The sequence below is a fragment of the Mercenaria mercenaria genome, chromosome 16 (genome assembly GCF_021730395.1).
Source record: "Mercenaria mercenaria strain notata chromosome 16, MADL_Memer_1, whole genome shotgun sequence".
NCBI lineage: Eukaryota > Metazoa > Mollusca > Bivalvia > Venerida > Veneridae > Mercenaria > Mercenaria mercenaria.
Window position 1 is genome coordinate 56,234,713 of NC_069376.1, and position 25,130 is coordinate 56,259,842.

Below are 25,130 nucleotides of genomic sequence, written 5' to 3' on the forward strand. Positions count from 1 at the left end.
GGGCACATCTAAAATTTTCGTAATTTTTCAGTGTAAAATTAAAAGTTTGGTCAATTTTGGCCAGGATTTGTGGGCTCGTGACCCCATGCCCCCACCCCTGTTCCTACGCTCCTGTATGTCTTTGTCGAAATGCACCAAATGATGTACAGTGTATTTATGAAAAGAACATCAATACGGGAATTGCTATAAAAATAGCCTCTAGTTTCTACCCGTAATGACTGTTCTCTGTAGTTGAAGAAACTGCAATTATTTCACTTAATCTATATCAATTAAAAATTATACATATTCAAAATAAGCGTAAGACAGTCCTGTACTGTAGGCTCTATAAATAAATCGTGCCGTATCAGGCCTATCGGTTATACGGTCAATACTGTCATCCATTTTACGAACTTTTTGAAACAGACTATAGAATCTAATACACATAATCAACTACACTTTAAAAGCAAACAAACATAAACAAGTACCGACTATATTTTATAAAAACAATAACAAGCATTTACTTTGAATGACTAAAACAGAGGATACTTTCCGTGACCGCACTGTGGCATTCAAAGATGTGTAACATCCATCCGACATATTGAAAACACAATCTTGTAAACCCCTACATATGCTAATTCACATACCGGAAGACGAAAACTCGTTATTTAGCTGGGTCGCGGGGCGAAAAGTAGATTTAAACCTTAAAAAGGCGGGGGCGCGGAGCGAAAACCCGCTGTTTAGCGGGGGCGCGGGGCGAGATTTAGTAACTGTATGTCGGGGGCGCGGGCGAAACACGATAATTAGCGCTGCTTAAACTTCGTCTTTTCGCACCGCGCCCCTCGACATTCCAGTTACTAAATCTCGACTTTTCGCCCCGCGGCCCCGCTAAACAGCGAGTTTTCGCCCCGCGCCCCCGCCATTTTAACCATCTTAATCCTCGTGTTTTCGCTCGGCGAGATCGCGGTGCGAAAAGTCGAAATGGCACAAATCAGCCACATAGATAATTGCAATGCGTAACACTTAGAAAACGAAAATGCAAAAAGTCACGCTGCGAAAGGTCGAAATTAGAGAAATAAAAGGCGGGGTCGCGGGGCGACAAACCGCTAATTAGCGAGCTCGCGGGGCGAAAAGCGAAATTTAAGCATTACATGGCGGGGGCGCGGGGCGAAAATCGCTAATTGTCGGAGTCGCGGGCGAAAAGTCGAGATTTAGTAACTAAATTGGCGTGGGCGCGGGGCGAAAACACGATAATTAGCGCTCTTCAAACGTCGAGTTTTTCGCACCGCGCCCGCGCCATCAGAGTTACTAAATGTCGACTTTTCGCCCCGCGACCCCGCTAATTATCGTGTTTTCGCTCCGCGCCCCCGCTAAATAGCGAGTTTTCGCCCCGCGCCCCCGCCATTTTAACTTGTTAATTCTCGTGTTTTCGCTTGGCGGGGTCGCGGGGCGAAAACGCGAAATGGCAGAAATCAGCCACCATAGTTCTTAGTGCGGTGCTTGTACATGCATAATTATTTAATTGCTTCTAATGTAAATCTGCCATTTTATTTTATTCATAAATACCTTTTCAACAAATACCAGTTTATTCATGGTCTAAAATTGCAAGTTGTTGATGTATAGAGTCAAACGACTGAAAATGATTGTTTCAAATCTAAATAAGCAGAACTTTGCAAAATGTTATAATAATAATAATAATAATAATAATAATAATAATAATAATAATAAAGCCTTTATTTAACGAGGAAAACTCATTTGACGAAAAACATCAATCTTCCATGAGGCCCTCAAAACAATATATAACATATACATCTAAAATATTTACATGGTACATTGTAACATATAGAAGACAGACAAGTGCATTTAATACCAGTATTTTGTTTATACTATAACTATACGAAGTGCAATATTAGAAATATTAAGTATTATGATTGTGTGTTGTGCCAAGCTATGTATAGTGATTTGAATTGCCCTACTGATGATGCTCTTTTTATATGACTTGGTAAGGAATTCCAGATAGTAGCACCAGAATAGGTAAAACTTTTTTTAAATAGTTCAGTTTTCGGTCGAGGAAGGTAAAGCTGCAAATTAGAATCTGACCTCAAAGTTCGAGCATGTATGTCATGTATATCACAGCTAAATGTAAATGAATTTCTGAGGTAAATAGGTGCTTGATCGTTTAGACTTTTGTACATTAAAACTGCTTTTTGAAATATTACCCGCTCCGGAAAAGTCATCCAGTTTAATTCTCGAAATAATTCAGCAGAAGGGGTATCGAAGTCTTTATCAAGAATTAGGCGAGCTGCTCTTTTTTGAAACTTAACAATTTTGTCTTCTAATGAATTAGAACAGTTTCCCCATATTACACAACAGTAATCGAAGTGAGGCAGTATGTAAGAGTTATAGAACATTTTCCTCATATGTACAGAAAGATATACTTTGATGCGAGACAACAGGTATAAAAGTGAATTGCATTTTTTCAAAATATTATCAACATGTGTATTCCAAGACGTTACATGACATTTAATCAGTTATTTCTTAACATGGCAGCCACATGTAACTTTAATCAACATTTAACAAGGTAGATCGGAACTCTTCTTTGCTTGTTTACGATCTTACACAGTCAGCTATCAAATAGAACCGCATGAAAATAAAAGTTCTACTATACGACACAATATATTTGAAATCTTGTGTATGCATGTAGGAATTGCCAGTCTGACACAAAATACTTATTTATTGCTCTGTGTTAAAGATCTATTTGTTATACTGACATTGGAGGTGGTCATTAATGAATGGGTATCACTAATACTTGTATCATCGGTAACACATGTTTGAAGTTTAAAAATCAGTACTGAAAAATCAATCCATGCATGCAGAATCAGAGCCCGGACAAGACACTGCGGGCGGACGGACGGACGGACGAAAGGAACAAAGCAACTTCTAGACCCTAAACCAAAAGGACAATGATAATGAAATCAACAAGAATTACTCGGCATGGCAATAAGGACCATACATAAGTATATACAAACTGTTTACTGACTGCAGGTATACAGATTTTACACAAATGAAAGACGGAAAAATCGCAAAAACACAGACAGACTAAAAAGATACAAAATATACATAAAGAAGAGACACTACGGGGCATATAACATGTCTATACAAGACAGTTTTTGTACTTTTATACAGCTGTATTCTCGATAGCCGACAGCTGACTTCAACGACTGCCTATTTCAAATACAGCGGCCGTTTTCGACAGTCTTTTTTTCTCGACCATGCCTATTTAACGGCTAATATACTTTTTCAAGAATAACGTAGAACCCGGAAACTTCACACAGGTGTTCCGAAAGGACACATCTGTTAAACCAGATGATAAAAGTTTTCACAGGTTGTTCATAAACAAAACTATTTGCGCAAAACTTTGGATTTTTGCTCGATTTTTCAAACTGAAGAATCTGTTAGCGAATATCTCAAAACATAACGATCGTTTCTGGCCCAGAAATTCTAAATGTAAGCCATGGCCATTCCTTGACAAAACTGTCAAGTTGATTTGTAAGAATTGGCTTCGTTTTAATAGAAATAAATGAAAAACTTTACCTAACGATTTACAGCTGGGTTACATTTCCAGCGGACGTCAGGATAGCCGGTTATCCAGTGTGTGTATTCTCTTTCGTTGTTTCCTATTATAACCATGACCAATGGCACTGTTTTATTCTGGGACTGACAAATAACGAATAAACTAATAACAAAAAAAAATGGGGAAAAAATGAGTATGGACCAACCGTGTTTTGCTCTGTAGAATGATAAGAACGCCAGTGCGATAATGCGATGCATAGAAGTGAAAATACGATACGGTGGCGTGATAATAGGAAACAGGACGCAAAGACACAATATCGGTATCACAAGCAGAAGGAATGATATGCGACGGTCCGTTTTCGAATAATGTTTTCGCGTTTTTTTTTTTTGTATCGTCACCTTTACCAATCAACAGCATGCATTTTGACCTGTCTATAGCCGCCATTAAAACTCAAATGGGCGACTCTGCCAGAACCCTGTTAGTAATTTAGAAGGAGGATGCTGCACGGTACAGAACACGCTCCTATTTCAGAAATTTCCCACGTTATTTAGCGCTCCAGGAGTAAAGCACCTGTGCACGGGTTTCTCATCATTTAGACAGTGTTACCACTGGACCACTATGTCTTTTCTTCAGTCTACACTATCGAACAGCGACCGTGTAAAATAAAGGGTAAAAGCAAAAGAAACACATTGCTATGTAGAATTAACAAATTTAGTAACTACAATCATGTATGAAATGAAAAAATATAAATAAACAAAAAGACAAATATCAAATCTTAACAGTATTGCACTTAAGTGGGGAAAAAACCGAAGAGCAGGCCCATAGGTCTTGCTCGGAAAGCGAGTGTTGTAGTTTACAAGATGACGAAAATGTATTTATTTTTTTGTTAACACTTTTTAAACACCATTTGACCTCTGTCCCGCACGTCATCAGATTAATGAATATGATTATTTGAAATAAAAATTACATTACCTCCGTTAAATGTATAAAATTCTAGGCTGATGTTAAATTAATTGAAAGTTGAATACATTTTCTGTAGTCGGATACTTTGTTGGGAGAAAATAGAAAAAAATCCCTTTTCTATCAACACGAAGCCAAGTTTTTCGATTTGAAATTCAATATTGCTATATTTGTGTTTTGGTATTTTATTTATATTTTTACTTTTTGTCTCATGTATCTTTTTCTTATCAAATAACAATGTTTGGAATACATTTTAGTGTGTGCATTTTCGAATGATACGAATTTCGTATAGTGTTACAGCTTATGGGATAATAATGATTTTGTGTGATAATTTTTATATGTGTAATAATAGTTTCTTGTAATTCAACCTCAAGAAAGTGACAGAAGCCGCTAGAATCCATATTAAAATGTAAAGGATTTTTATATATCTAAGTATGTTCCGCAAAGTGTATTACATTGCAAAACGCCATGAGAGTTAGGCGTTGTAAGTCTATTTTGGAATAAAATGATCGATTAGGTCAAAAATGTGTTTCCTTGACGTAGTCGGAAGAAATCCTATATAAAAGACATGCCGTAGATCCCAATTTTCCAATTTTTCGGCATTTTCATGCAGAACGGGTGATCTGCAGATATGCGTCTTCTTCAATGTAGCAGACCACCGCTGGCTTGAGTTTCGTGCGGAACTATTCAATTCCTATATTCTTTCTATTTTTTTCATCAATCTGATATTGAACTTTCATGAAAAGTAGGTGTTGGAAAAAGTGGTGTTAATATGTAAATCAGATATGCATATGAAACAAAGGGAGTTGAAATAGTGACCTTTAACCTTTTCTGATCTGTAACCGTTGAAACGGTGAATGGAAAGAAAACAACATTTTACATTGGTATAGATGCGAGGTTTTGCCTTACTCATACATTAATTTCTACTAAAAGACTACCACATGCACCTTACTAAATTATACTCATAACATATTTAAAAGATTTGATGGCACGTGACTTCCGTTTTCCTATATTCCTTCGCAAGGGATTACATTTCCCCGTGCAAATGATATAGGCAGGAATATAATCTCTTTCACGGAAGAATTTAACTGAGAATTACGAATAATAATACTAACAATATCTTGTTATCTCTTCTTTAAAAAGTGCACGTTAAAGACGTTATTTCCACTTGAGATATTCCTTCTATAATTTTAATTCTTTTACTGATCCGTCCAGGTTACGTGCCATGTTGTAAGAATTGTCGAACTCTCTTGTGAACGCCCGACTTCTTTGTCGAATTACCAACGGTTCGGATTCACTGTTCCGCGAAAATGTTCGGCCTTTCTCCCCTCGAACTTGCACGTAGATAAAGTTTATAAGGATCAGTATCAACATTAACCCGAACCACTGAAATTGAAGCAAAACAATATTTAAGAAAAATGTTGGAAGCTTACATGTGTTCTCGAGAAAGTTGTTAAGCCTTGTTTTTACGCTATTACAATTACAAAATGTAGAGATGAATTTACACTTGGTTCGTTACCCGACGTAGGGCAAAAATACATGACCGCAGAATGTAAATTACGTTAAAGTTATATCACATTTCATTCAGTTTTGTCAGTGTCTGTATTATGATAAACTGCATGTGCATGACAAAGAAAAATACTTTAGTATATGTAATCCTTACATCTGCGGTGTTCAAAATGAGAAACTTTGACTCATAAAGAATGGGCAATAAACTAATCTTCAGCCGCACTGACTTAAATTGGGCCAATTTTACGTCCAAGATGGATAGTATCCATCAATTTAAAGCTTATGTTTTATGGACACTGACAAAAGTTACAACCCGTCGCAATTAGCTTACATGATATCATTAAGAATAAAACTTAAAAATTAAAAGTTTAATCAAGAGCAGTTGAAGTAGACATTTCTCTTCAGTCCATGAATAAAGAAATTAAAAAACTAAAGATTTTCAATGCGGTTACAGATTTATCCCATCCGGTGTACAAAATCCTCCGTCCCCCACAAGCACCTAAAAATCCATATATCAAATTTGACAAAGGCGGGCACGATCTGTATAAGAAGATCCTTCCGAAGTTTAGTGGAATTTTCCTTTTAAAATTATGTTTATATTGAAAACTTGAATATCATCCAAAAAATAGAGATCATAGTCTAGCAAACAGATAAACCACAAAAAAAACCCTAGAGATTATGGTCCGACAACAGATAAAGAATGTGAGTGTAGAGCACCATTTTGAGATAAATGTACTTTTGTTATTTTTTGAACCAGCAAATGACTCAATTTTGATATGGCCTTCCCCGTCTTAACCTCGGAAACAGCGTGAAGCGATATTGAGATATTACTGTTAGAACCAGCGTTTTTTTTCATATGAACTTATAATAATCTGTGTTTACCATCCGGCGTTTTTTAGATGAACTTACCTGTGTTATTGTCATGACGAGAGTTTCCCGGCCGTATATGTACCAATCCTCGCCGTCTCCTGCATCCTTCGTTATTAGATCAATGGCCCACCATACTATTAAAACAACTGCCTCAATCGGGGCTATTATCCTAAAGTCATACAAACATATCATAGAGTTTACTGTGATTTATCAAAACAATAATTATACCATCTTAATAAGTACATGTATGTATAGTAGTGTAGCCTTTAACGGCTTTCAAAGCCACACTTAAATTTGAAATATTGCTGTTTTATTACAAAGATGCTTTTTTTTTTTTAACTTTTATAGGGGTAACAAATATCATTTTCTGTAAATTTCAGCGCCTAACAGGTGCTCGATCCTCACCCAGACCTCGCATGATATTTATATTTATAAAAAAAACTTACCGTATGATAATTTCCCACAGTATACTAAGCTTCCAGTCATTCTCGCTGTACTTATTGACAACCTCATCTCGAAACTTTGAAACCCCAAATCTCATTGCCATATACAACAGCATCAGTCCGTTTATTACCAGTGCAAATCCCCAGACAAAATCCTGAAATTGTCAACTTACACACACACCTGAACTTCTAGGAAATGGCAGTCTTAAACTGATACTTTTTAATAAATATTTTAAAACAGGTTTTACCAAAGAAAATATTTAGATCGCATGTATACCACATTTTTACAATCTTATCTTGCATGTATACATTTCCGTATAAAACGATCAAGACAACTGTATTTAGTTTTAATAGAGTAGCTTTCTGTAGTAACCACAGAAATATGCAAATCGCACACACAAAAATATATGTCTGTAGCAGCAGCAACACGAGATGATGTTTTAATTTTTGATTTTTGGTTTCTATTTATTTATTAAAATGTTTGTTGAGTTGATTTTTACAGGGAACCTTTGGTCAGTTTCACGAAGCGTTAGAACTTATGAGTAAGGTGTTTCAAGATACAAGATACAAGATACAAATTTTTATTTATAGTCGGGTTGTAACAATAATAACATTAGCTATGAATAGCTGTTAGCCGACTTGCACAAACAGCATTTTAAGGAAATTCGTTTTAACTGTTCGGCTATTCTTAGAATCTGAGCCCAATAAAAATAAGGTAGATCTGTCATGAAATGGAGTTAAAGGGCAAGAAAAGCCTGACATAAGTTAATTGTATATGAAAGCCATCCTCATACCTTTCATAACGCTGAAAGAATTTTTAAAATCGGACCACTATTAAGGACGGATTACACCAAACCGGAAGTGACTACACAGTGTTACATGTGAAGTAGTCCAAAATGTAGTTCCATGCTATGGATGAAATCTGGTATAATGAGTGACATGAGGCGGTGACAGTTAAATTTTTGGCTTATGTTTATTGCTTATAGTATTGAGAATAGATCTAGACCATTTTCATTGTAAATTTCTTGGAATAAGTTTTATTCTTTGCGAAAAATGTCTACCTACGCGTAACTGCTAAACGGCTGTTTTCATGGGGGCATTTTTAGAGGGTGATGTTGCTCAGAACAGATTATTTTTCTTATATTCAACATAACATGTCAATATTTTTCTATTTTTGATAAGAAGACATGTTATACTAAATGACCATATATGGTTTTCATATCATTGAAATGCTCTAAAGTGCTGAAAATGAGGTCTGAATGTTTTGTTATTAATATGAAATAAATAAGGACTTGAATTGGTAGAGTGTAACCTATAAGTTGTGCAGGGGTAAAAATTTAAACTTGTTTAGATGTTGCTGTAAACAGGCTAGTTTGGCCAGATTATGATAGAAGATGACAATTTCAGTGCAATTTAGCAGAGAAAAAGAAGAAAAAACTAAAAATATTTCAAAATCACTGTTTTGGGTGTATTTTTTTCAAAAAATGCATATTTATTGACTAAATATGGTATGTTTTAGGTGTCAGGGGTAAGTTTGGGTATATTTTACAGTAACAGTGTGTGATTTGAGTGCAGTTTATGGTAAAACTTGATAAAATATGGCAAAAATAAGCTCAAGCAAGGAAAAGTGGTCAAAAATGATGTCGCGACAGCTTTTTTCCAGGAAATTTGGCGCGCTAGCATACGTTACTGAAAAAGCCATAAAACCTTGAAAATTGATTGTATCAAACTGAAACTGGTATTTTTTTCATGCATTTAGGTTACTGGTACAATTTAAGTGAAAATAACACATTTTGAGTATGAAAAATGTTTCTTTAAGGACGGATTACACCAAACCGGAAGTGACTACTCAGTGTTACATGTGAAGTAGTCCAAAATGTAGTTCCATGCTATGGATGAAATCTGGTATAATGAGTGACATGAGGCGGTGACAGTTAAATTTTTGGCTTATGTTTATTGCTTATAGTATTGAGAATAGATCTAGACCATTTTCATTGTAAATTTCTTGGAATAAGTTTTATTCTTTGCGAAAAATGTCTACCTACGCGTAACTGCTAAACGGCTGTTTTCATGGGGGCATTTTTAGTGGGTGATGTTTCTCAGAACAGATTATTTTTCTTATATTCAACATAACATGTCAATATTTTTCTATTTTTGATAAGAAGACATGTTATACTAAATGACCATATATGGTTTTCATATCATTGAAATGCTCTAAAGTGCTGAAAATGAGGTCTGAATGTTTTGTTATTAATATGAAATAAATAAGGACTTGAATTGGTAGAGTGTAACCTTAAAAAAGATATGGCAGTTTGAAATTTAAAAACAAATGGCTGATCATGGAGACGGCCTTTTTATAGTGTGTTTATGACGTCATTTTTAACTAGATTAATTTCATATGTTTCTTGAGTGTAAGATGTAAAAAAATTGTAATTTCTTTCATTATAGCTGGAAAAAGTAGAAAAATTATTTTACAGAAATAAGTAAATACAGTTCAAATATGTATTTAGAAATTTAATAAATCCGCCATTTTGTTTGTTTTTGTTGCCATGGAAACAAAATGACCACCATCTTGATAAAATATTTAAATGCCCATAACTTTCTCATTCTTAAACCGATTTTAAAAATTCTTTCACTTCTTTGAATGATTTAAGAAATCCTAGCAGATGGATTTAACATGAGAACAGCATTTCTTTCCCTTTAATGACCTTTTTAAAATGATGAATGTTATATTCTATGAAAAAAATATGTTTGAAAAGGCCATACTTAGGAGAGAACGTAGGATTAAACCTATGAACTTTTGTGAATCGTGACCCTGAAAATATGTACTTTATGCAGTTTTACAACTTGCTTCTGAAATTCATTCAAAGTTTAAATATATGACAATGCCGTTGTAAAGTTTCTTAAAATCACTGCTAATGAACACACTTGCATAACATTCTTTGTCATAATTGAACTAATCTTACGACTGGAAATATTTTTATTTACTTAGTGGTTACCTGATTAGTGAGGACATTTATGTTTAAGGCTGACGGAAGACCAACTGAAAATGTCAGTATCACAGTTAACGGCATCCCATATTTTCTTTCCACTGGAAAATAGAAATTCAAAACACATAAAATTGTTCATTTACAGTATACTTTGATCTTCCTTACATATACGAGGGTTGTCCTAAAATAACGTGACAAATTGCGTGTTTTGGAAACAGTACACACTATATGAACAAAATTTTACCATCATATAATATAACCTTTTATGAGTAAATACATATATTTTCATATCAGTATCTCTAAAAACGAGATTTACAGAGAACTTCAAACACAATCGCATATCCCTGACTGGCGCAGGTCCCGGCGTCAAAATAACGTCAAAACACCGTCATAGTTATTCCTTTTGACATGGTCAATACGAAGTCTGTGTCTCTTTACCCATGCCGTATACGCACGTTGATACCGGTCTATACTCATACTACGGTTGAACCTCTGTGTCTCTAACATAAGATCATGCAGATCATCGAATCTCTGGTCCCTTAAATGGTGTTTTAACTTCGGGAAATATGCCTAGTCTAACGGTCTACCAACATTCACTTTGTCATCTGTCGCACCGTCTGAAAATCTGTGATGCCATTTGTATACTAAAGTTCTCGATACATTTTTGTCTGCAGTCTTCATCTTCTTGTAAGTTTCAACTGGTGTCATTCCGAGGCCGACACAAAGCTCTATGACGGTTCTGTGCGCCGCCTTGTCTGTTGGTTTAAATATATTTTATTTCCCAATATGTACATTTCAAATGATTATTTACATACATAAATTTCGCCTTGTCCGTTGACGTCGCCATTTTTGCGTAAATCTAGCAGCAGATTAACCTGGGAGAACTGTCACTGCACATGCATAAACACCGTCACATTTTCAAAACTTCTACATTTTGACGTCAATATATGACGTTGATGTGCATGGAACTTTTTGCGTCTAGCGCAGCGGGTTATTAGGAAACTGAGACAAACATCACGGAAGACAGCCTATGAAAACAGAGCATTTTTGAGCTGCGCCGGTCATACCGCTTTGATCATAACACAAGTCCGATATTTTCTAAAGATAGCGTTTTTCGGCATAAACCCTTTATCGAGATCTTTGAAAATAAATTATGAATACTTTCTGTAAATTTCATTAAGTTCCGACGTTGATAAATTATTCAAATAAAATTTGCCACGCTATTTTGGGACATCCCTCGTATATGCAGTTTGTTTCAATGTCTCAGTTGCGATATCCTCAAAAAATTACAAAAATATCTCCTTCCCCGGTCGGACTGTATAGAAGTGTTTGAATAAAATGCACAAACCTCAGCTGCTAAGAAACGGACTAATTTGCTTTCGTTTTCATCCGATTCAGTATACAACGGATAGAAATTTCCTTAAATCATACTTACAAGATCAGAAATGTGTCATTCTGTCCATATTTTCACATTCGTTCTGCGTAAAATTCACCATTCAGACAACGTTGGAACCGCCCAATCTGATGTGTTCAAACGCTCGTTCCATTGCCTTATTTGCAGAAACATCTCTCATTTACCTGAATCTCGACGCTGTACGTTTGTATGTTTACGTCATGTCTGTATCATTTAAACTTTATTTTAATTATGTTTAAACCAATATACTGTGAAATTCTAACCCAAAATTTAAGATTCAACTAGCACGTCTTTTTAATGCGACGACCAACAAATAATTCTGTCCTGGTTTGAAACCCGTATGCTTACCAAATTTCATTTATGCATAATTAACCATTATACCTACACCCAAAATCTGTGAATGTTTTTGTCATAAGCTCAAAATTTGACATCAAGGACGTTATCCCAGCAAAAGACAAACACAAGAAGAACAACACCGCCATTACACGACCAAACGTTCCAATAGTTTCGAACAACACCGGCATCCTAGACGAGTAAAGTTTAGCATCATAAAATGAGATTATTTAATAGTGTTGATATCAAACTGAACTATATGTTAGACGAGCACACAGCAGTAATATCGAAAAAACAACAACAACACTTTTCATTGAATTTTGAATCGAAACCATTATCAACAAATAGAAAATGTTCTAATTAAACAGTTGAGTGCATTTGCTTAAAAATTAGTTATTGCAGTTTACCGCAGTCTATACAAGGGAAGTAATTCCAGTTGACTCTTTATAAGGAATCGGAAGAGTTGTCTTATCCAATATGAAAAAAAACCCAGATTTTTAGACTCAAGTTCAAGTTAAAAAATGTATGGAGTTTTTACTGTAAGTTTTGATGCTGCTCTTTTTCTCTCTTTCTCTCTCTCTCTCTCGATATATATATATAACATTCACAGACCTGAAACAGGAATGTATAGACAATCCGGGATGGATTTATTTGAAAAAGTAGTATCATATTATTACATCTTTTTTCCAAGTAAACAGATCATGCAGTTATTAAATGGTTTGCCGGTCAATAGAAAAAAAAACATGCCGGAGGTCCGACAAGTCATCCAATAAATATCTTAATACACATGACATCAGATTTAAAAAAGAACACTAGAAATAAATACATTACAACAGACGCCAGTCAGCAGCGGAATAATACAGTATTAGTCCTACCCCAGACCCTTCCTTACCATATAAAAGTAAGCCCCGTGCTAGCTGGTCCGCTGTCTTTCATGATCTCAACAATATCTGCCTGAGTTCCTGCAGGTCTACTCTCCATTAGTGACGAAAATACCGTGCCAAATATAGTAATACCGCATATCAAACTGAAACAATAAAGATAGTGCATGTTTATAATCAGTTCTCCAAATTTAAACGAAAATACGTTAGCTGACGAGTTCTTGTTGAAAAAGAAGTATTTCAGTTGGGCAGAGTACTTTTTATTCCATGGAACATTTTTATTTTAAAAAAATATTGTGTTCGAACTAGTAAAATTCATCTATAGTAAAATCCCACGTTTAGATCATAGAGAAAGTCACTCCGTTGTAAAGACCTTTTTTTCCAGAACACATTTTCCCTCTCTTTTTCAGAGTCGCAAAAAGACCTACCCAGTATTTATAGGTTATTAGATTTGTATCGAGAAATACTAGTATGCATGAGTTCTACAGTTGAAATATTGCGCGACTCTAGGAGCGCAATGTTATTCCGCGAAAGAATGAGTGCATATTTCCCATCACTATTATTACATCTTCTATTCCAATGGAAGCGGAAACGTCAATATTTTTCCATACAATGACGCCTGAATTTCATATCGGGTGCGATAATCGCAATATTACCGTTGCATAACTCGTGCATATTTACCGATACAAAACTAATAGCATAAAAAATAACAGCACCTGATTCAGTCCCAGATAACATGAAAACTCCATGATTTCTCCGGAAAAAATCACTAAATTATAATATATATACCTGACTAGATTGTTTATTGCTGGAACGAGATGACCATATTTGACAATACCGTTCTTCTTGGTCATGTAGGCAGAGTACGGTATCATTAGCCCCATCCCTGCCCCCGTGTCAAACGCGTTCTGACTGACTGCATCAACCCATAACCTCGGCTCTTTGAATGATGCTAAACAGTTGACAGAAAAGAAATGTAGGATATTTTTTATAAATCTCACAGGTCAATTTCAGAACAAAGTAATTTTAATACAAGAGGGCCAAGATGGCCCTAGGCCGCTCACCTAAACACACCATAACAGTGTAAACATGTTTGACATAGTGATTTCATGGAAACAAATATAAATATTCTGACCAATTTTCATTAAGGTTGGACCAAAAAATGTGGTCTCTTGATGTGTAAACAAGTATTTTCTTCAATTTGACATAGTGACCTAGTTTTTAAGCCAAGGTAACCTACATTCGAACTTGACCTAGATTTGATCAAGGCAATCATTCTGACTAAATTTCATGAACCTCAATTGAAAAATACAGCCTCTATCGCATACAAAACCTTTTTCTTTGATTTGTCCTAGCGACTTAGTTTTTGATCCCAGATGTCCCGTATTCAAAATTGACCTTAATTTCATCAAGGCTATCATTCTGACCAAATTTCATGAAGATCAATTGAAAAATACAGTCTCTATCGCATACACAAGGTTTTTCTTTGATTTGACCTAGTGACCTAGTTTTTGACCCTAGATGACTCATATTCAAATTCAACATAGATTTCATCCAGACAAACATTCTGATCAAATTTCATGAAGATCCGGTGTAAAATGCAGCCCCTATTGCATACACAAGGTTTTTCTTTGATTTGACCTAGTGACCTAGTTTTTGAACCCAGATAACCCTTATTCATAATTGACCTAGAGTTCATCAAGGCAATCATTCTGACCAAATTTCATGAAGATCAATTGAAAAATACAGCCTCTATTGCATACACAAGGTTTTTCTTTTATTTGACCTAGTGACCTAGTTTTTGACTCCAGATGATCCATTTTTGAACTCGACCTAGATTTCATCAAGGTAATCATTCTGACAAAATTTCATGAAGATCAATTGAAAAATACAGCCTCTATTGCATACACAAGGTTTTTCTTTGATTTGACCTAGTGGCCTAGTTTTTAATTCCAGATGACCCATTTTCAAACATGGCCTAGAGTTCATCAAGGTAATCATTCTGACTAAAATTCATGAACCTCAATTGAAAAATACAGCCTCTATCGCATACACAATGTTTTTCTTTGATTTGACCTAGTGACCTAGTTTTTAACCCCAGATAACCCATTTTCAAATTCGGACTAGATTTTATCAAGGAAATCATTCTGACCAAATTTCATGAAGATCGTTGAAAAATACAGCCTCTATCGCATACACAAGGTTTTTCTTTGATTTGACCTAGTGACCTAGTTTTTGACCACAGATGACCTATTTTCAAATTCGGCCTAGATTTTATCAAGATAATCATTCTGACCAAAATGCACGAAGATCAATTGAAAAATACAGCCTCTATCGCATACACAAGGTTTTTCCTTGATTTGACCTAGTGACCTAGTTTTTTGACCCCAGATAACCCATTTTCGACCTCTTCCTAGATTTCACCAAGGTAATCATTCTGACCAAATTTCATGAAGTTCAGTTGAAAAATACAGCCTCTATCGCATACATAAGCTAAATGTTGACGGACGACAGACGACAGACAGACGACGGACGCCGGACATCGAGCGATCAGGAAAACTCACCTGAGCATTGCTCAGGTGAGCTAACAATGTAGATGTAAATCAATTAGACGTAATAATACATCACAAATACATGTAGTTGAAATTTTATGTGCATGTATGTATTTGCGTATGCATGTATTTGATGCTATTAACTGTATATGAAAAATGAAAATAAAAATAAATCTCAGACGTAAATATTTTCAAAACACAAATTAAAACTGTAATAAGGCATTTAGCGCTAGACAATCATAGCGATTTATAAATAACATTTTCTCCTGAATTTATGAAGAACTGAGGTTTGAACATGCACTTACCCCAATGTGGCGTAAAGAGGAATTTGATGCCGACGTCTGTGTACTTTTGCGTGAGAGACCACGTGAACGTGAACAGAATGATGAGCAGTAACAGGGGAACCAGCACCATGCTTACTTTCTCTATCGTCTTAACTCCTCTTGTTACACACAGAGCACCAAGAGTTATTGCTATAAAATGTGTCAATACTGGCCAGTAGCTTTCCTAAAATATCAGAACTCTGTATGTTAATGAATATATTTGAATATATCAAAATGGCCTTAAATAATATGAATTAAGGCACCGCCTAGCATTGAGATTTATCTTTTATATATCTACTTACGAAGAAATATTCACACTCAAAAGAAAGTGAAACTTCGCTCTAAACATTTAGTGTCATCATACCTCTTACAGCAAATATCATACTTTGCAAACTTTACGGAAAGCCGTGACGGTGACGTCATTCACCGCGTTCTCGCACTGGCTTTAGGATTTTTTTGTTTGTTTGCACTCCACGCAGAAACTTGACGGCCTTTACACTTCCTTACTGTTTTAAAAGTGTTTTTAGTTGCATGTACAGTTTTCAATACGAATAAGAAGTAAAAGAATCATGTTGGCGCGGTTTACGAATTTCTGTGACTGATTTGGGGTGCTCGGATGTTCACGCAGACAACCAGTCTGCGGTTAGTACATAAACCGGAAAACATCGAAAAAATTGCCTCAGTATATGCAGACAACAAAGACAAATAACTATATACGGACGTTAACAGTCTCGGGGATTTTCATCCTCGGCGCTTCGCGCCGTGGATAAATCCCCTATTAAAGTGAGTGTGGCACGCTCTTACCATTCTTGTCAAGACTTGTGTTTTCGTTTATATTGCCAGGCACGAAGCTTGTTTTGGCCTATACTTAAATAGTACAAATTCATCTTTGAGTAAAATTTGGTCAGAGTTTGGCCAAATATTGCTCTGTGTGACGTGGATTTTGGTATCTTCTTTGTGGCATTGCTAAAGCAAGAGTCCAGACAGTATTACATTCCACTAGCAGTCTAGAATATTTTTTTTTGTAAATAACCTCTACCATGGATTGTAAATAGTCTCTACTGCGACATGTCTATACTCTTTTAAGTAAAAAATTCTGCTCCGTTTTGAAAATCTGTACCGTAGAATGTGCTTTGTACAGAAAAAAACGGAACTTTTCCACAAGACTGCGCGAACAAACATGGCGTCTTTCGAAAAAAAATCCTTCAATATCGGCAATCAAAAGAAAAATGATGACTTTCTATAATTAATACTTTTTTCTGATGGTATGATCAATAGTGAATCGAGACAACTGATTTATCACTGGATTCAGGGATATTTTAAATACATCAGGAACTGTGGCGAATTGCATTTTAATGTGGGCGAGCCATTTTGGCTGATCTGTCAAGATGTTGTAAAGATCGATAATCTGGTATTTATTAAGATTTTCTGATACAAATGTAATTTGTAGACACAGCTTTTAAAATGTATATATAAGAAGCGAATGTTTTGTGTGTGTGTGTGTTAAGACGGGGATTGACTACATTTGGACTTCACATTAAGGATAACATGGTGTAATAGCCATATTTCGTATCTTGTAAGTGGATGGTAATATTTAAATGAAATTTGGTAACTTTAAAGACATTCAAAATTAAAAATGTTTCACCGAGAGGTTTTTCGAATTTTATAATTTTTGGGGGAGATAAGCAGTATTTAAATTAACATTGATGCCTATGGGAAATATATAATTTCTTTGATTATGAGAATCTGAACTTGAATTTCGAGAAACTTTTGCGATAGAAAGCTGCATTGTATGATTTTGATAAAAATATCAAAAAGAAATCTAAAATTCCCCGTAGGGAAAAAGGAGAAAATCATTTTTTTCTAGTTTTCAGGGGAGATAATCCATGAAAACCCCAAATTATGAGGGGAGGTAATGTAAAGGAAATGTTTGAGAACTTTTCTCACTATATATCTTGTCAATATGCACCTTATTTCTATCGTCTGACATTTTCAAAGCTTACATTATCAAGTTGTATGTACGCTTTTGGTGAAATTGAGGCCTATTACACCATGTTATCCTTAAATCTTCAATAATCGCTACAGTAATTCATAAAGATCTGAAGTGCCTTACAAACCTCCGCATAATCTCTGAATGTTTGCTGTGACTCCTCTTTGCTGGCAGGCAGATTATGTCCAATGTAGTAGACAAAATAGTAGAAACACCAACCAAGTACAACAGAATAAAAACAGCTGAAATAAGGGGATGAAAGTGGAATAAATAAAACAGTTAAATCTTTGTTACACTAAGACAACAGTTTAAAAAACGGAAAAATGTATTTGAGTTTCCTTTTAAAATACGATTTTATTTTACATTTTTTTAAACTTTAAGTGATGGTCTGCACGGTACTGACTAAATTATATCTATTGCTCTTTGATATATAATTATTACAATGACACATATGTTCATAAATAATCAAAAATGAAAGGGTCTGACAACACGTTCTGCAACAGAACGAGATATTCCTTCTTTTATGAGTACATTAAATGCGATGATTAGATATTAAAGCACACATGGCCCCATTTCACGTCTTGACTGAGAGGTAGACAGTTACCTGATACAAAATGTTACCATGGATATCCATGCACCGCACCATATATGATTGTCGCCAAGGAATTTCCGGAAAGACCCGAGTACTGCCATTTTGGTATATCGACCTGTTCCATATTCCAGCATTAAGAGTGGACTTGACCAGAGGAAGAGAAACAGCAACCACACAATCAGGAACACCAGACCACCTTAAATATAAAACAATTTCCACACAATCAGGGACACTAGACCTCCTTAAATAAGAAAAAATAACCATAAAATCAGGAACAGCAGACTATGAAACAATTAACGCACAAACAGGAACACCAGACCTCCTTAGATATTAAACAATTACCGCACAAACAGGAACACCAGACCTCTTTAGATATTAAACAATTACCGCACAATCAGGAACACCAGACCTCTTTATATATAAAACAATTACCGCACAAACAGGAACACCAGACCTCCTTAGATATTAAACAATTACCGCACAAACAGGAACACCAGACCTCTTTAGATATTAAACAATTACCGCACAATCAGGAACACCAGACCTCTTTATATATAAAACAATTACCGCACAATCAGGAACACCAGACCTCCTTAGATATTAAACAATTACCGCACAATCAGGAACACCAGACCTCTTTATATATAAAACAATTACCGCACAATCAGGAACACCAGACCTCCTTAGATATTAAACAATTACCGCACAAACAGGAACACCAGACCTCCTTAGATATTAAACAATTACCGCACAATCAGGAACACCAGACCTCTTTATATATAAAACAATTACCGCACAATCAGGAACACCAGACCTCCTTAGATATTAAACAATTACCGCACAATCAGGAACCCCAGACCCCCTTAGATATTAAACATGTACAGTTTTCAATACGAATAAGAAGTAAAAGAATCATGTTGGCGCGGTTTACGAATTTCTGTGACTGATTTGGGGTGCTCGGATGTGCTCGGATGTTCACGCAGATGAAAATTGGCCACAAAGAGTATTGCTGTGTTCTCTTGAATAACTGAAATTGTAAGATGTACGTGTTTACCCTTTCATCTGTCAGCTTCCAAGAAAACTGTATTCAGATGTCGCGGGTTCGAATCAAAGCAAGAGCGAAGATACCGCACAATCAGGAACACCAGACCTCTTTATATATAAAACGATTACCGCACAAACAGGAACACCAGACCTCCTTATATATAAAACAATTACCACACAATCAGGAACACCAGACCTCTTTATATATAAAACAATTACCGCACAAACAGGAACACCAGACCTCCTTAGATATTAAACAATTATCGCACAATCAGGAACACCAGACCTCTTTATATATAAAACAATTACCGCACAATCAGGAACACCAGACCTCTTTATATATAAAACAATTATCGCACAATCAGGAACACCAGACCTCTTTATATATAAAACAATTACCGCACAATCAGGAACACCAGACCTCTTTATATATTAAACAATTATCGCACAATCAGGAACACCAGACCTCTTTATATATTAAACAATTATCGCACAATCAGGAACACCAGACCTCTTTATATATAAAACAATTACCGCACAATCAGGAACACCAGACCTCTTTATATATAAAACAATTACCGCACAATCAGGAACACCAGACCTCTTTATATATAAAACAATTACCGCACAAACAGGAACACCAGACCTCCTTAGATATTAAACAATTACCGCACAAACAGGAACACCAGACCTCCTTAGATATTAAACAATTACCGCACAATCAGGAACACCAGACCTCTTTATATATAAAACAATTACCGCACAATCAGGGACACCAGGCCTCTTTATATATAAAACAATTACCGCACAATCAGGAACACCAGACCTCCTTAACTATGATACAGTTACCGCACAATCAGGAACACCAGACCTCCTTAACTATGATACAGTTACCACACAATCAGGAACATCAGACCTCTTTATATATAAAACAATTACCACACAATCAGGAACACCACACATCATTAAATACTACTATTTAATAATTATTATTTTCATATAATTACTATACAATCAGAGACACTAAATTACCTTATAAATAGAACAATCACCACCCAATAAGGGACACTAAATTGCTTTGAACTTCCACACAATCAGCAACTACAGGGCATCTAAATCGTAGAAACAATTTCCACACGATCAGGGACAAACTACCTAAAACACATATTGTCATGAACACTATCTAGACCACATTAAATACAGAAATAATGTTACAGAGCAAGAACACACGTTTAGAATCCAGGAACACTAGCTGGGTTAATTGTCCGCCATAATGTTGAAAAATGGCGCTTAAGAAAGAAAAAAACACAAATAAATACAGAAATAATTGCACACAATTGCACACACTACACGCACATACGCATGTACGTACACATGCGTACACGCACACATTCTGTTGAATGTAAGCAATGTTTCTTACTTGCAGATGCTATATGTAACTTCAATCACCTTAAAACATTAAGTTAACATAGAGACATTAACATTTTTTAAAACCAAGAAAACTATTAGATTTAAGAACTGGCAAGTCTGAAATTTAAAAAAAAAAAGTTTTAGCGTGTCTTTTCACAGTTCTAGCTTTATGTTTCTTACTGACATAGCACATTTTTTTACGGAAATGAAAGAAAAATATACCGACCTTCTTCATTACTGTTTTGAGCAACTATCCTCGGAAATCTCCAGATATTCCCTGTACCCACAACACATCCCATGCATGAGAGCACAAGCCCAAACGTCGACGTGAAGTGGGCACCTCCTTCGCCATTGTCCTCTTCTTTCTGGCTTTCAGCTTCCCGGATCTCCTCACTTATAGACAGGGCCTCCTGAAAGAGGATTGATGTTGAGAGCAAGAATTTAATTCTATGTGTTGGGATCTCAATGGTCGAGTGTTTAAGATAACTTGCCTCTCACTGCTACTGGTTCAAGTTGTGCCAGGGGTTTGAATTCTATGATGTCTGGAAGCCATTTAGCTGGCTTTAGGATGGTAGGTGTCGACTCTATGCCTTTAAAATGCCAGTAGGGACTCTCGAGGCCGCCATTTGACGTATTTTCTGGCGGAGTCACGTCCATTTTGATATTCTAGCGGCTGAAAATATTCTTAAATAAAAAAGAACGAATAAGATAAATCAATACTGGTCTGGGCACAGTTTAAATGGGGGAAAACACAAACAATGAGGTGTGTCTTTAAAAGCTGATGAAAATTGGCAACAAAGAGTATTGCTGTGTTCTCTTGAATAACTGAAATTGTAAGATGTACGTGTTTACCCTTTCATCTGTCAGCTCCCAAGAAAACTGTATTCAGATGTCGCGGGTTCGAATTAAAGCAAGAGCGAAGATACAGAACATATATCTATTTTTAAACTGAGAAATTCAGTCTTTGAGTACACGTTTGAATTCCAGCAGACCTAGTGAAGGAAACGGTATCAATCCTTTTAACTAAGGGGAAAATGACCTTTATAATATTATGCAATATATCAATAATATTGTGGTATATACAGTCAAACTTGCACAAGAGGTCACTTCTCCAAAGGACCACTTGCATTAAGAGACCATTTTTCAGTTCCTTCAAATATTGTTAAAGAACAAAATATGTTTTATTAAGAGACCATTCACTGTTGCCCTTTCCTTAGATAGTCTTTTAATAGAAGTTGTGCTGTATATGTCATTTTCCCCTGAAGTAGGTACCGGTCTCTGTGATAAAATACCGGAACGGCTGTGGAAGCCCCTCATGAGTGGTTAAGACGAATATCACACTAGACAAAACAATACGAATGGCAGAACATGTAAGACTTTGGCAAAAACTTGACTTACCTTTCTATAACGCCTGTCGCTCATACTTCCCAAGTGAAAAGAATCATTATTATAGTCCATTGATAAAACATACAGATAAAAAAGTCACATGTGCACTTCAATACGTCAAGATTTTTTGTTTTACAATCGTCTGCCTATTAGATCATGTTTAAACAGGAAAACACTTTTCTTAACAATTTAAAATGCTGTTAAGCAGTCCGCAATATTATGAATATTATATAAACTAAACTATAAAATCAGTTTGAGTATATGGACAGATGGACATTTTATTTGAGTACACCGGTCACATGTCACAAGATACATTTACATTTGTTTATCTTAAATTTTTCATATCTTCAATAAACATTTTGATAATGATACGTTATTACAAATAACACAAATTGTCTCCCTTGGTGGGATTTTGAGAGTGACCTTTAGTCAGTGTTATATATAACAAAACTTTACCTATTTCAAATACATGTATAAGGTGTTGGACCTCATGACTGCTTTCGGCATTGTATCAGTTGACCAAGGTGTCCCACATCTCTACTCGTCCCACAACGGGATGCCATTTCATTAAGGTATAGGAACTTCAACACGAGAGTTGTGTTCGTCCAGCTGAGACTCGAACTCCAATCATGAGAATCGTATTTCTAACCATTACATCAAGCGAATCTGTCTGTTTAAGATTAAGTTATGAAGATAAAAGTTGTTTTTTTCTACCTTAAGTAGGCCGGCTATATCAGTAGGACATAAAATAAATGTTAAGTAATTTGTCAGTGATGATAATGCCACCGCCGCCGACGCGTACGACGATTATGATAGTGGTGGTGGTAGTGATGATGGCGTAAATGGTATGATGATGTTGATAATAATGATCGCACAGATGATGAAGATAACGGTGACCATTGCAACAATATCGGATAAAGTTAAAGACGACAACCATAGTGATAATGATGTAGACGATGTGATGATGACGACGACGGCGATGATAATGATGAAGATAACGACGGCTGCGATGATGATGATGAAGAAAAAGAAGAAGATGATGATGGACATACTTGGTCATCACCTCCATCATTTTCATTATTTTTGTCATTATTTTCAACAAAATTGTAATATTCCTCTGGTTTATATTTGTTCCATCGACAATTTATACCTGGCAACTGTTTGAAGACAGTGTGCATTGCATTTCTAGATAAAACTATTATCTCCTCAAGTGTATGACTAAATACTGTTTCTGGTTAGAGCGATGGGCATTAAGGAACCAGTTAGAAAGAAAGTTATTCTCTTTGCACAATGTATCGTTTATGCACAGCTATTGAAATATGCACTTCCTTGTACCATGAACACCAAATGAAATAACTGAATGGTCATCTTCTTAAAATAATCCAAGTAATATTAAAATGGAATTTATTTGAAACACTGAAGCACCCTCTATGTATATATTTAAAATGCTGTTTTTTTAATGGATTTTTATAGTTTCTAGTTACAGAAAGTGGCGGACCATAGGGAAAGCCATCTTGAAGGTCATAACATCAATGTACACAATTTGAAATATTTATTGACCATAAAGCATTTGGGTTTTAACAACAGTGCACATAAGTTCCTTATTCTCCTAATAAAATGTATGTGATTTTTTTAAATATAAATTTTGTGTACTTAAATTCGTCGTTATCACATTTCGACTAGCGCCAGTTTCTCGAATTTATAACATGTTCATAAATTTCTTTTATTTTAATTTTAAATTTTAGCAAACTGAAAGTAAATTCACAACATATAGATCTAAATGATTTAAGAATTACCCAAGAATTTTATTACTGGTATAAAATGATTAAAGAAGCACATTATAATTCAGGAAAAGGTCAGTACATGCGTCATAACGACCCATAAATTACATATTTGTTTTCACAAAAGTTAAAAAATATCTAAGAATACGTTTACAACATTACATGCATAAAGAGACAGAAAAGTATAATGAGGTCCCGTTCTGTAAAGTAAGGTGAACAACTATGTATAGGTTTTGCGATGGAGTTATAAAACTTGTCTCCCTTTACACAAAGCCAGGTAGGTCAGACGCTATAATTATATACTCCGGAAACTTTAAAAGATACGGGTGGGTACCTTGATAGAACATAAGACCGAAGGCAAGCCAAATAGATGACATCTTCTACACAAACGCGGGATTTCGAACCACTGTGGTATGAGGCAAGTCATTCGAAATAAGCAACCACAATCGAGGAGACCCCGTACATACTGGCCTTCACAACAAAAGGGAACCTGACAACTTTAGAACTCGTCTTAGTAATCAACAGTTTTTGTTTTTCTTAAGTGCACATAACTTGTACTGTAGCCAGATAGTGGCCTGACGGAAACACAATGTCATCGACTGTACAGACAGTTTTGTATTCATTGTATTTTTAAGCGGAAATTTTAATGTTATATAAGTTTTTTTTCTTCCTAAAATAGTGCAGATAACGTTTTAATTTAAACTTCCTCTTCTCTGGTTTATAGCATTATCTCGATATTTATAAGTTTCTTACTTTAACTTAAACGGTACAATTTTATAGCTTATTTGGTTAACAAGTATTTATTAAAATCCCTGTCACGTACCCCGGAGTTTAGTACAGTGGATTTTAACGCTCCGATTTCTCAAGTTCTTAAGGCTGAACAAACACAAATTCTTTTGGGACAATACCCCTATTTAAATTTCTGAAATTGTATACACCATAATTATTCACCGCCTGTTTGAATAAACCCACAATAAATGACTTGATGGGTGTAAGCGATATATATCCAAAACATGAGCGAATTAAACGGTTTTGATATTTTAAACTTTATGCGTACTAAAACACATACCTAGCAGCCACATCTGTCTGTATTTTCTCTTTT

General features: G+C 35.4%; 1 protein-coding gene across 1 annotated transcript; it reads right to left on the reverse strand.

Annotated features, from left to right (window-relative positions):
- Positions 1 to 4,243: 4,243 nt before the first annotated feature.
- On the reverse strand, positions 4,244 to 22,547 carry LOC123541245 (uncharacterized sodium-dependent transporter YhdH-like). Its single transcript, XM_053527160.1, has 12 exons — positions 22,260 to 22,547; positions 21,088 to 21,271; positions 18,420 to 18,603; positions 17,943 to 18,057; positions 15,808 to 16,009; positions 13,740 to 13,902; positions 12,962 to 13,096; positions 12,122 to 12,261; positions 10,332 to 10,423; positions 7,336 to 7,487; positions 6,929 to 7,058; positions 4,244 to 5,896 (listed from the first exon to the last, which is right to left on the reverse strand). Exons 1-12 carry the CDS (start codon positions 22,317 to 22,319, stop codon positions 5,693 to 5,695), a joined length of 1,761 nt encoding a protein of 586 aa, XP_053383135.1. The 5' UTR covers positions 22,320 to 22,547; the 3' UTR covers positions 4,244 to 5,692.
- Between the last annotated feature and the right edge of the window lie 2,583 nt (positions 22,548 to 25,130).